The following is a 13,208-nucleotide window of genomic DNA, read 5'->3' as shown; positions in this document are numbered from 1 at the left end:
TGCCAACTAAGTAGGAAAACATATGGTACTTAGTTGCAAACTGAAGTGTGTGTGCAGACTCAGGGGAGGAGGTTACAGCCATACAGTTCAACGCTGTCTCTCCATCTTTCTGAATGCAAAATATACGTACAGTGTTATTAAACATGCATCATTTCACCAAAGAAAGCCTTTCCTTTTCTAATTTCCATTCTACTTTTCCTTTTGATAGGTTAGTCCCACCCTGCAGGAAGGACATTCTCACAAAGGGCCCCCTTACCTCTGGGTACACCATATAAAAATAGGAGAGATGATGATTGCCAGCCTTTGACCATACTCATATTGCAACTGCCTTTATCATATGTATGCACACACACACACACTCACATATCTATGGATGCATGTGTGCCTTCAGATAATGGCACCATCTGCTGCCAGAGCTGGAAGTTTTGCAACATCATCTGTTACTACATTTATACATTTTTATTTTTCATTTGAAGGAAAGAATCAGCAGAGTTTGCACAGATCCTTACTTACCCTGTCTCAATACATGGACCATGGAATTGATAATGAAGGCTTTGTACAGACCAAAGAGAGAGGAAGGCACTTGGGACTTCTAGTCAACACCAGTGTGGATGAGGATGTACTAGGGAATCCTCATTTGTCACATTTGCTGGGTTGCTGTGTGGCTGAGCCAAAAGGCAAGCCAAGCTAATGGATAGGTCACTAGGCTGGGTGTGCCTGAGCCCTGCGAGCAACCCTGGGCGAGTCCCCTCACCTCCTGCCCACCCCAGCCTGGGTCCATCCCAGCTAATAGCCTGCCTGCCCTGCAGAGTGGGGGGGATCTCTCACTCTCTGCTCACGTGGCATTTAATACAAAGGGGGCCTCAACCTAATGGTGGCCTCTAAGTGCCACAACAATACCACTAATAATCAAGGTTACAATTTTACTGCCAAGACTGTATTATTATGTGGCATTATACGTTTGAATATGCCTATTCTCATTTCTTGTAAAGGGCTCAGCTCAGTGCTCCCTGTTATAAATCATATGCTAATTGTAAGTGTAATCTGAACAGCTTTTACTTTTATTTTAAAATGACGGTATAGAGCATAAACTTTGTTGTGATGTTGTGTTGCTATTTTGCCTGAGGTGCTTTTGTCCTCTAGCACAGCTCCACATGTAACATATCAGCAAAATACTGGGAGGCCAAGAACAGAGTTTGCATAAATTGCTTATATTGCAGGATTACGCCAACAGCACTGTCATTACTGCTGGTAATTTGATTCTAGCCCATCCTTTGAAACATACAACTTGAAGAAACTATGTACCTGTTAGGATGGATGTTCCTAAATGTGCTATCAGCCTGAAAATTTACATTATTTTAAAATACCTGGTAAAAATGAAAAATGCACACTCAGTCAAATGTTGGTTTTCATCTGCACATCAGCATGAGATTGTTTTAGTTCTTGATGAAAAGTTGACGCTTGGAAAAACTCAAGAGCAATGAGCCAAATTCTGGCCTTGGCGAGATCCCAGTTCTCCAAAGGCTGAACATCATCTGAGCAGTGCTCAGAAGCTTATGCCCTGTATGAGTCACTTGTACCTCTTTATTTGCGGTCCCTGGGAATCTGCCCCAAAGACAAATGGAATATTTCTGACTCTGCCCTTGGGCTTTAGTGGATTTGTACTGGTATAACAGAACAGATTGGGATGGAGATGTGACCCATTTTGGTTCCAGCTGGTGATGAGCTCCATTTCAGGAGTCTTTAAAGGCTAAATCTGCACTTGTGCCAGAACTTCCAAAATTCCTGGGCAAGCTGCAAGTCCTGCTGACACACTCAGATGAGCTCTTTGAAGGCACTTTGAGTTGCACTGCTGTGCTGGTTCTGAGGCAGCTGATCTTTCCCCAACATGCTGTACAGGTACTTGATCCCATAGCATGGACTCCCCACTGCCATTTTGCTTTTAAACCATCTAGAGGGCCAAACACAACACAGAACACAGTTCCCTTCCTTCCCAGTTAGCAGCAGCTGCCCTTCATTACTGCACACGTCCTAGTTTAGCCAACATCCTCGTATTCCTCATCCTCTCCCTAGGCTGAACGTGTACCTGCCTTTGCTCACCCAAAATGTGCACAGCAAATGAGGTGGGAAGGGATGCTGAAGGCAGGCAAACAGCAAGAAGATTTGGGGTTGGGGCCTGTTTTCCTTTTCCTATTTTAATTAGTTTGGGGGATATGTTGTACGTTTCTTGTTTGGATATTATTTTCTTCTTTTCCTAACACCAAGTAGGGAAGTTGCATACAAAACCTGACAGCCTCATGATTGTAATCTGGACAGCAAGACATTGGCAGGAACTGTGGCCAAAGTTCCCTCTCAAAACTCAAAATAAGGTTCAGTGTCCTTCTTCACTTGCTGAAGACAGAGTTAAAAAAATGAAACCTTAGTAAATCTGACAGGCTCACCAATATACAGTGTCATCTTTAAAACATCCTACTCTATTTTCTTGGTTGCAGCTGGACAAACACCAGCAACTCTGCTCAGCCCTTCTCACCTGTTGCAGCTCTCAGAGCCCGCCTCTCTTTTCTGCCTTGCTCCAAGGAGCAGACAATTACCCTTTTCCCTGCGGATAGCCTATAATTAGCTATTTTTATTCTCTCTGCAATTCCCTAACTTCCCCATGCCAAATACTCACTAAGAGTCATCAACCTTCAGCAAGGCTGACATATGAATCAAATCTGCTGCCAGGTCATTTAGGAGATGAGCCAGTTTAGAGTTAGGGACATTTTTTAATAGTCCTGGACTGAGGGAATATTTTAAATGCTACAGCTTTAGAAAGTCATCTCCAAACTTTTCAGAATAATTCTATTCTGAGTAACAAGCTGCAGATGAAGCTTCAGAGGACTGGCTTCCTTTAGGAACATTAGGGCTTATAATAAACTATTTTTCTCCACTTCATAGATCAGCCCACCCACCCATTCTTCCACCTACAAGTGTAACCCTATATACAAATGTATAAGGCCCCAAGAGGAAGACTCATTTAGAATATCCTGTCCTTGCTGATTCGCTGAATGATTTGCATCACAATTTACAGGAACAAAATGTTTTTAGTTATCTTATCACTATGTATACTGCTTTTATTTCTCTCCAACTGCGTATCATTTTTTCTCCCTCCTACACTTTTATTTCCCTTCAAGCTACAGGAGCTACTGGGCACTGGCAAACTGATGCTGCACAATCCCTCTGAAGCAGATGTTTAGCAAAGATAGGTGATGTGATCCATGCATAGAAAACTCTTACCTATCTATCTGTGGACATAAAGTTCTGCTTTGAACACAGTTAGTACAGATCATCTAACAGAGTTTTTATTTTTTCCATCTAGCTCTTTTCCTTCTGTTGTCATAGTGGATCTATAGACAGGGAGAGTGAGGCACTGGGAGTTTTTCAAAACAAGGCTGTCTTAAAGTGAGTTATGTTTTGGAGGTTGACAAAACAGTGAGGGGGAAGCTAGCAAACAAATCTTTGCTTTAAAACTGAGGACAAGAAATGTTATCCTGCAGGACCTAAAGTCCATGGGACATGGGGAAATCTCACACCTACAAGCTTCATGTGGCAGTCTGTCTCCCAGTACAGCCTGGTTTCTGCTTCTTGTCTGAAGGAGGAACTGAAATATCCCAGAAACCTGGGTCTGGTCCCAGGGAAAGGGAGACAGCTGCCCTTCCTAGGAAATGTGAAAAGCATACAGTTGGCCAGATCTGCTTAAAGGGCTTAGGAAGGTAGCTGAAGGAAAAGGTACAGCCTGTGCACTGGCCACAGTTACTTCTGACAGAAATGCAGCCAGCCAGGAATACAGTATTGCCCGGGGCAAGCATTTACATGGCCGGGTGGTGTGCTGCTCCTGCAGACTGTGTCACTTGGCACACATCTGGCTGACACAGCTGGATCACTTCACTCAGGTGTTTTATTTTAGTGCCTGACATAACACTGGCAAGCCACATGCAATCACAGAAAGCACTCTCCCATGCAGCCCCGTGGAGCTTGCTGATGAAGGAACGCTTCACATGCAGCCCTTGCAGGCACCATCTCCACCATCCGCTCAGCCCTCTCAGCTGCAAAGGCAGCTTTAGCACACAGCATCTAGATAAACTGAAAAGCTCCAAGGTTAAGTGGGAAATAGAAATCTAGTGACCCCTGTCTGGGCAAGCGAGCTTAATGACTTGTCTGCTGCTGCATGTACCAAACATGCTGGCAAACATCTGTCTGAGCAGCCCCTCCAAAATAAATGATTGATGGAAGCGATTTGCCTTTAAAAATGGGATAAGTCAGCTAGGAGTCCTGCTAGAAAAGGGTTAATGGGATATATGGATTGGTAGTGAGTGGAAGAGAGAGTAGAGAAGCTGGAGTCAGAGGCAACACCCCTTGTTAGGTGTTTACCATGTCGAATCTAAACCGCTTCCACTGCATATGCAAGGCAGATGAATTACTCTGTAAATCCTATTACTCTGTGTGGATAAATCTTACATTCAAGTTAACAAGTCTGGAGAGCTGGGGAATGGAAGCTGCTGAATGGATATTCCAGGATCAAAACAACCGAGGACATGGGAGGCGACCGAAGCGATATGCGTACACACACACACACACACACACACACACACACATCCCTCTTCCAGCATCCTTCCTCCCTCTATCATTAAATGGGAGGGATGCAGGACACAGGGGATCATGTAGCAGAGTGTTTGGTGACATCCAGCAGGATTTATTTCACAGAAAGAGAAAGAAAACTTTGCTGCTGCTGTTAGCTTTACTAGGGGATTGCTCCCTTGATGCTTCAGGGTTTGTGCACTATCAGCTCCTCACACAGATCACAGACTTATTTTAAATTACACCCAGTAGTTTTACAGCCATAACACACAGTGTGCACATTCACACACACAGAATTTTCCTTCAGTAGGGGAGTTACTGCAGGTAAGTTGAGCAAGGTGTAGAATTAAAAAAAAAAAAGACCTACAGGAAAAAGACTACTGCAGTTCAGCTATTTGGGACGCTCCTAACAGAAAGCCCAAGTAGTGCCAGAAGTACCTTTGGAAAACCTGCACAATGAAATCAGAAATACAACACTCAATACTGCCAGTAAGCAAGGTTTCGTGTGCAAAGACATCCTCATCACAACCAGACACACAGGCACAGCATACACCCATTTATTTAGCCATGCAAAAAACCCCAACACACAAAGATACAATCTCCGTAAATTGTAGCAGTCAGAGCTGCTACACCATTTTTTCACCAGCCTGTTCAACTATTGTATCCATCTTCCCTCCCCGCAGGGCAGAAAAATAAATAAATAAAATTAAAGGACAAGGGTTTCCCAAAAGAACTTGCCTGAGAGTTCTGGCAGCACCAGGGATAAAGTTTTTGCATATGTACAAAAAGAAGCACGGGAAGATCAATGTAACATCTGGCAAGCACAGCTGGATCCCTTTTCGATTCCTCTATTGATACTGCAGGGCTGGTGGAAAGTGTACGCTCCCAAGAGCTGGCTGACACAAACTATCTTTCCCCACTGAAATTCTTTCGATCCAGGGCACTACACAGAGGATAGTGGGGCAAGAAGTGTTCAAAAGCTTTGCAATTTTTTCATATTAAAGCACAAACACACATGCAGAGCCTGTTTGTAGCAGCTGCTGCTACTGCAGTTTGAGAGGTAAAATAACACACAATCTCACAGAGACTTATACCCACAAATCTGGACCACGTCACACGTACACGTTGCATACATGGCAATATAGATGCACACACAGGAGAGGAAAAGTTGGCAAAATGCCCTACCTGAGGATGGCTGTGTCCCCTTGCCTCACGGTGATGTTATCGGTACCTCGGGTAAAATCCACGCTGCGGACTGGCAGCCCTGTAGGGAGAAGGCAAAGCAATCTCAGTAGGACCAGTGGTAATTGTTTCCGATCAGGCTGAGCCCTTGCTACCATGGCTGGTCTCGTCGAGTTTCACTGTCAGTACTTGTCTCTTTCTCTGCCTGCGTATGTGGACAGATAGACGCAGAAAGAAAAACAATAATAATAATGTACAACTCTCGCTCTGATCGACAGTCCAAAAAAGGGGAGGTGATTTCACAGTTCTTCTCAGCTGCCACTTTCTCTTGCTCTTTTCAGTCTCTTGCTGGCTTCTTTCCCTTCCTTGCCTTTTTTTTTTTAAGGCTTTCCAAAAAAAAAAAAAAAAAAAAAAGTCTTAGCAGATCCTTCAAATAAAAAAAGGGGGAAAAAAGAAGCAAGACGAAAAAAGTCAGGTAGCAAAATAACTACGGAATAATAACAATTAAATCGACCCGTTTAGAGTGATGAAGAGTGGTGAGAAAAAAAATAAAAAGAAAAGGAACAAGAGGAATCCTGTGCCACCGGGATGCGGGAGGGGATAGTCCTGTGGCTGTGCAGCCTCCAGCCCCGCGCTCCCTCCTAACCCACTTTCCCAGGCGGAGCGAGGGAGGGAGGAGGAGGAGGAGGAGGAGAGAGGGAGAGAGGGAGGAGGGAGCCTTACTCGTGAGACGGCAGCTCGGCACCACGGCGGCGGCGGCGGGCACGGAAGGAGCCGCGGGCCGCGCTCCCCATCCTCTCCCGGGGCGCAGCCGCCCGGGGCCCCGCACCGGGGACCGGGGATACCCGGGGGGACACGGAACGGCGGCCGGGGAGGGGAGAGGGCACTGCAGCGGGGAGAGAGGGCTTGGAAAGGCATGAGGGCTGCAAGGCAAAGGGGGTGAGCCCCGAAGGAGAGGGGAGGAAGGAGAGGAAGAGAGGGAAGGGGATGGAAGAGGAAGAGGGGGCTGGAGAAAGGAGAAGGGGAGCGGGGAAGTGGAGCGGGGAGCAGAGAGAAGGCAGGAGCAGCCGGGAGCTGCTGAGCGGGAAGGAGGCACAGGGAGTAGGGCAGAGAGGACGGAGGAAGGTACGGCAAATATTCTCAAGATGAAATAGTGAGGAAAAGGTCTGTGGCCAAAAGTGCAAACAACTTGGCTTAGCGGCCTAAAGCCACACGCTAGCTGATTAGCAGGGCAGCATCCTTGGCAACTGCCTCTGCAGCCTCAGACCATGTTTCTTCCTCTCTCAGACTTTACTCTCGCCAGATAACCAGTTGTACATCCCTCCCTCCCACCTCTCTTCACTCAGCCCTTCCCGCCCCCCACCCCCTTTCCCAGCCTCGGAGCGACGGAGCGGAGACAATGCCGGCATTGAGCTGCCCGCGGTGTGAATGCTCGGCCTGTGCTGCCGCTGCCAGAGCCCGCAGCTGAGCCCCGCCGGCAGCAGCGCTGCCCACCCGGGAACGCTCCCGCAGCCCGCAGCCCACCGCAAAGAGAAGCGAGATTAAATTAATGGAAAGGAATAAGCCGAATGTTTTATTGCTGATGCCTGCCTGCCATTCCACCAGCCCGATCTCTGCCTGCGGGAGGGATCAGAACTGCTCCTAGGGATGCTTCGCTCATGTAACCCTTCTGCGACCAAAGCACGGCGGGGCTGGGGCGGGAAGCAAAGAGGGAAGGGAAGGTCTAAGAGGGAGAATCAGGTGCAAGAAAAGCCATGGGGTTACTCGGCTGAGAGTTGCTGTTCTGTGTGGTTACAGTGCTGGTACATGTGCAGGAAGGGAAAAAAGCAGGTCTTGTACGTAGCCTGCTTCACCTCTGCTCCTGCAGCCTTGTGGGACACAGTGCGCTCAAACTGAAGTGACATAAGGAATGTCACAGAAATGGCCGTGTGGGACCAGATCAAAGGACCCTCTAACCCTTCCTCCTGTCTCTAAGCAGCCTAAAGCCAATGCCTGGTGAAGGACTCAAGCACAAGGCAAGCATGCAGTGGTACTGCCCCAGGGCACTTATCTATTTCTAGTGATTTATGGCTAAGGCATGTCCCCAGCCAGTGGCACTGCCTTTGTAGTTAATGGCACTTGAATGATTCTCTTCTTCCAGGAGCACATCCAGTTGCTTTCTGAACTCCTAGAAACTGGCCCCTGCAGCCTTGGTATGGAAAGGCCGCACTGTCTGAGTACTTAAACAATCCCTGCAAGTGTTAAAGGCCCACAAATTAGGGACTAAGGTCATGACACTGCTGCTCCAGTGCCACGCATGCAGCAGCAAGAAGAGATGACTGCTTTGTATTCAAGCCAAGGAGTGAGGCAAGTCAGACCTTTCCTCTGCAGTAGACTTGGCACAGATAGCACCAGAGGGGGAGAGGAATGAGGAGCTAAAGGGGTTAATCCATACACTAGATGTACCCAAGCTATTGAAGAGAGAAATACCACCTCACAAGGATAATCCTCTGGAGAAGACAATGCTGCTGACACCTGATTGCTGACTAGTAACCATCTCTCTAGGATGGAGAGTGCAAGGCACAGGGACACATCAGGCTGCTGGCATGCCTGAAGAGGGGCATCACCAAGGGGAAACCTCTGCACTCCCCGTGACAGACTTTGAGTACAGCTCCAAGGCCTGGTCCCATATGAAGTTAGCAATGAAAGAAATGCACCTCTCTTGCAAGCCAGTGTTGCATGGATCCTTTTTACAAGGGTCTCCCAAATATGTTTCATCTACATTTAATAAGAGCTATTGTATGTTAATTAAATGCCCGTGGAGTATGGAAAACATATTTGTCGAAGATTAACTATTATGCAATGCAAGAAGCATCTGCCACCCAACTGCTAGAGCTCACTAAATATTTCCTTATCTCAGAGTATTTACTTAGGAGGCAATAACTATCCAGTTAAATCTAAATTTAATGCTTAGTTAAATATAGTTCATAGAAAGTGGCACCAATATGTTTTATACAGAGAACGACAGAGGGGTTTCAGGGAGGGAGAAGAAAGAAATCCTGTCTCCAGGCGCCACTAAGATCCTGATTCAAGGTGGGACTGCATGTGGCCATGCCCCCCTACCAAGAGAGGTATATCACAGAGGGCTCAGAGGCCCCTCTTTGCTGATCCAGCAGTACAGGGGATGATTTAATCTTCTTACACATTTATTAGAACTCATTAGAACTACTGTAGCATAACTTAATAATAATAATAATAATAATAATAATAATAATAATCAGAGAGATGAGGAAGAAATTCTCTTTAGGGTCTTGTGAACCTTGTGAAAAATAAAACAAAAACAAAACGTAATGTGGATAGGTCTTATTTGTTTTTTGAAGTGTACAGAAGCAAAAGGAAGGGGTTGCATAAGTGTAAAAGGCCAAACAAGCAGGAATCACACAAATCCTAGGAGAGTGCCTCACGAGGAAAATAAATAATATTATTTTTATTTGTGCTCCCAGAAGAAATAACTCTCTGGTCCCATCTCCCCCTGCTGGAAGCAGATAACGAAACAGCAGGTCTGGCTCCTAACTTTCCTACCTTCTGAAAACTTGAGGAAAAATTTAGGTAAACAATCAGAGCATGGACACCACAAATCCATATTGCAGCCTTTTAATGCCATTTTTCAGTACTTCTGGTAGGTGCTGGACTGGCAGGATGAGGAAGACTGACTCTGAAGAGTCAGTCACTGAAGATTTTGTTGCTATGCAGTTCAGGAATAGACAGAGCAGCATGAGCCCAGCCCTGCAGGTATCACATCACCCCCCTCCAATGCAAAACACATAAACCCTGTTTAAAGGGAACAGGGCCCAGAGCAACACACTTAGATGAGCAAAGACTGTAAGGCACAACCAGAGACATGATATAAATGTTTGGATGGCAGGTTCAGGACCGTATCTGTGTTTCCACGCTATGGATGCTGGATTTGTTTGCGTACCAAGTTGGAAGGAAAACAAGTGCATGAGCTGGGGCAGCCTGGCTATCCCTACTTTCTCTGTCTTTGAGGGGAATGAGCTGGAGACAGCACAGCATGGACACCTAGGCTAGTTAAAGGAGAGAACCTTGACACTGGTCCTGGATGGGCAGGAGATATGTTGAGATAAGCCATGCTGCGCTGCCGTAGGATGGGTACTCAGGTCACCTCTGCCTCCCTGTGTGGCAGCTCAGTTTTTCAGATACTCAGAGACTGACATTGTGAAAGACTAAAGTGCCATCTGTTTTTCATGGAGAGCCAAGAGACACTGAAAGCATGGACTCTGTCCACAAATAGGAGTGGGGTTTTTTTTGCATTTGAGGTGGCTAAATACAAAGAGCAATCCATGCACTTCAGTCAATGCCAACTGCAACAACCATCTGTATGATGTGGATGGCTGCCCTCTAGGACTAAAGCAAGGCTCGTCAGCTCACACCACAAACAGCTACACAAAATGGAACTGTTCTCACTTGACTTTCATTGCCTACCAGCCACACCAAAGCTAGTGACTTGATCCCAAATATTGCTGGAATCAGGGAAAAGGCATTTCTGAAAAATACCAAGAAAAGCACACTGCTCACACAAGTCTCCAGACCACATGACTGACACAAGAGTTTTAACGGGACTCTGCAATGACTCTGCCAGCAGCGTCCAGGCACATAGGGACTTTATTTGGGATATCTGCAACCGTGAGTGAAAACGTATGATGTTTTGTGAGCTATAACACGTTTAGTCAAGATACACTGCTGCACAATGCAGCAGAGCCTGCTCAAAGCTTCTCAGCCATGAAGAGAAAATGCAATTTTGTCTCATTGGCAGAGGAGTTATGGAGAGGAACGAGGAAGAGCCAAAGGGGTTTCACAACATGGTGAGGAAGATTAAGGGACCGTGGAAGGACAGCCGTGATCCCTCTGTCCTCTCTTCATTCCCATATATGCAGCTCCTACATGCACACATTTCTGCTCTGATGTGCAAGGGCAGCATCCCACTGCAATTAAGCAGTTATGTTCCATTCTCCTTTAGTCCCTGGGATACAGGGAGCCATAGGAGTAGAAGAAAAGGAGGAAAAACAGGGCTAAAAGAGAGATGGGAAATCAAACTTACAAAGCACTTATTATAGGGAAAAATTCTGCCATTTGAGAAAAATATAAATATATATGGTTTCTATGAATATTTTGCAAGTCTAAAAATTAAACTGGCTTTTGATGCTGAAAAGAAGAGCCAGTTTAGAGCCAAGGCTAACAATCATACATGTAATGCAACAAGGCCAAGCTTCCTCTGAAGTAAGAACCTCATTAGGTAGAAGAATTTACTGCACGAGAGCACTCAGCTAGGCCATAACTGCGGATGATAACATGCATGCACAACACCTCTCTCTAAGCACAGTCACTGAGCTGGAACAGAACTCCCTCCTGTACAAGAGCAAGAGCTGATTTTCACCAATTTGTAACCTTGCTACCATGCAATTGATCTAGTTTCACAATTGATCTCCTTGGTGTGGACAATGTAGAGGCCAAGGGCCAGGTTCTCAATTGCTGTAAGCTGACATCTCACCACCATTGTCAGAAGAGCTATGCTGATCTACACCAGCTAAAAGCAAGTTGTGGAGTTCATCTTCTTCTGTGCTGCATGGACAGAGAACTGTGTTATCACCTTTGGAAAAAAAAAAAAAAAAAAACACTTGTTTGACTGGATGAAGAGATTTTATGCTCAGGCTTTTCAGAAAGTTTCACCTTTACTTAAAGACCACATCTGAAGGCTGGACAGGAGGATAACAGTAGCCTAAAGATGTCTTTTTTTAATCAGTATGACAAAGCAGAATTAAAGAATTAGTACTGCAGATGGTTTGTAGCCTTAATTACTGGTTGCTATCACAGCAAGTGCTTGTAGAACTACAGACTTATTTGTAGAAGGAACCTTCCTGCTTGAGAGGGTCAAGATAGAGTGCTTCTTTTTTTTGCTTAAAACAAAAAATGCCCTTCCAGTCTTACATAAATGCAACAATACAAGAATAAAAGCCATCAGTAGTGTCAAAAGCATCACACTGCCTTTCCTCTGGAAGATCACATACCATTACTGACTTCCTTACCAACACCTCACAACTGAACTCTGCAGCTGCTTCTTGACAGAGGGTGTCAAATAATTTTGAAACCACTAGGGGCCAGGCTGCTCAGCCAGTGCTGCTGTGTGGCAGGTAGCCAAGCTGCCTGCCATCCCCCAGCCCAGACAGCAGTCCCTGTGGGAAACTGTGGAACCCATCCCCCCAAGAAGGGCTGGCTCATGGCTTCAGCAGCAGGGGATCTAGCCAATCCCAGTTCTGACATTCCTCGTGGGAACAAGGTAGTATGTCTGCCTGTCTTTTTAAAATGTGACTGTAGGAGTTAGGCATGCAAATCTAGACAAGAAGTCCATACCTCCCACTGAGGACAGCTTCAAAATCTCTTTATATTTGGCAGTAATTGTTGCTTCACCAGTGTCATATAACACTTGGTGAGTCAGGCAGAGCCAGAGTACAACCCTGCAGGTCCTTAAATAAGTCACTTCCACATAGGAAGGCAGTAGCTCTATCTGCTTACTCCTAGTATCTCCCAAAAACTTTCCTCCCGTGCCAATGAATACTTATTGTTCTCAGCAAAAGTGATTAGGATTGACTTCCCAAGTGACTACAGTGGTTATTAGTCCCTCCCAACACAGAAGCAGAGAGATGACCCAAAGGTTGGGAAGTTCTAGGAGGACAGGCCAAATTCCTCAGTGAATTTGGGTGAATTACTTAATGAAGCAGTCACAGAGGCATAAAAAGTTAATTTCCCCAGACTCCCTCTGCCCTCAGAGAAGTAATCTTGTCTTGAGGGCACTCACAGCAGATGCCTAATTTAACCATATTAAATTGTCCTGTCTCTCAGGGCATGTCAAAGTTTACAGCTCCATTGCAGAGATCCTCACACAAGCTTCCAATCGTACACACAGAGAGCGAAGCCCTGAAGGCTGCAGGGTGATCTGACATGATCTGACACTACTCCACACAAAGCCCCTGCAAGACTCATGCTACAGAACATGCCAGGCGTGACCTATTTCCAACCTACTCCTTAACAGGCCCCAAAACAGCTGCCTGGCAGTTGCAAGGGATGTGGATGGCTGCAGACAGGAATTCCATACAGCTAAGAGGTGGTCAAACCCATCCTGAGGAGCCCTGATGCATATTCCATGACCTGCTCTGGCATGGAGTTCTCAACACAATGCTAATGGATGAGCATAATCACTCTGACAGCAATGATTCTGAGGAGAGCTCCAAAGTCTTGCTGAAATGATACATTCTACACATCCATCATTACCAGAGAATTAGTTTTATTGTGAAGAACAGAGTGCAGCAGGCTGTTGTGCCATGCATTTTCTTGTCCATTACAACAGCTCCAGC

The 13,208-nt window shown here is 45.9% G+C and overlaps 1 protein-coding gene across 3 annotated transcripts in view; it reads right to left on the bottom strand.

The window, feature by feature from the left end:
• Positions 1 to 13,208, bottom strand: part of LSAMP (limbic system associated membrane protein) — a 990,094-nt gene that overhangs the window by 299,274 nt on the left and 677,612 nt on the right. The window contains exon 2 of one of the 3 annotated variants that reach the window (XM_071433325.1): positions 5,803 to 5,881. In XM_071433325.1, coding sequence (XP_071289426.1) covers positions 5,803 to 5,881 — 79 coding nt within the window. Of the gene's footprint in view, positions 1 to 5,802; positions 6,459 to 13,208 lie in introns of those variants that run through there. The other 2 variants (XM_071433324.1, XM_071433326.1) reach the window with 2 other exon arrangements.

The sequence above is a fragment of the Agelaius tricolor genome, unplaced genomic scaffold, assembly GCF_023055355.1.
Source record: "Agelaius tricolor isolate 1412-34295 unplaced genomic scaffold, bAgeTri1.0.p SCAF_9, whole genome shotgun sequence".
NCBI classification, from domain to species: domain Eukaryota; kingdom Metazoa; phylum Chordata; class Aves; order Passeriformes; family Icteridae; genus Agelaius; species Agelaius tricolor.
This window is presented reverse-complemented; position numbering and strand designations above follow the sequence as displayed.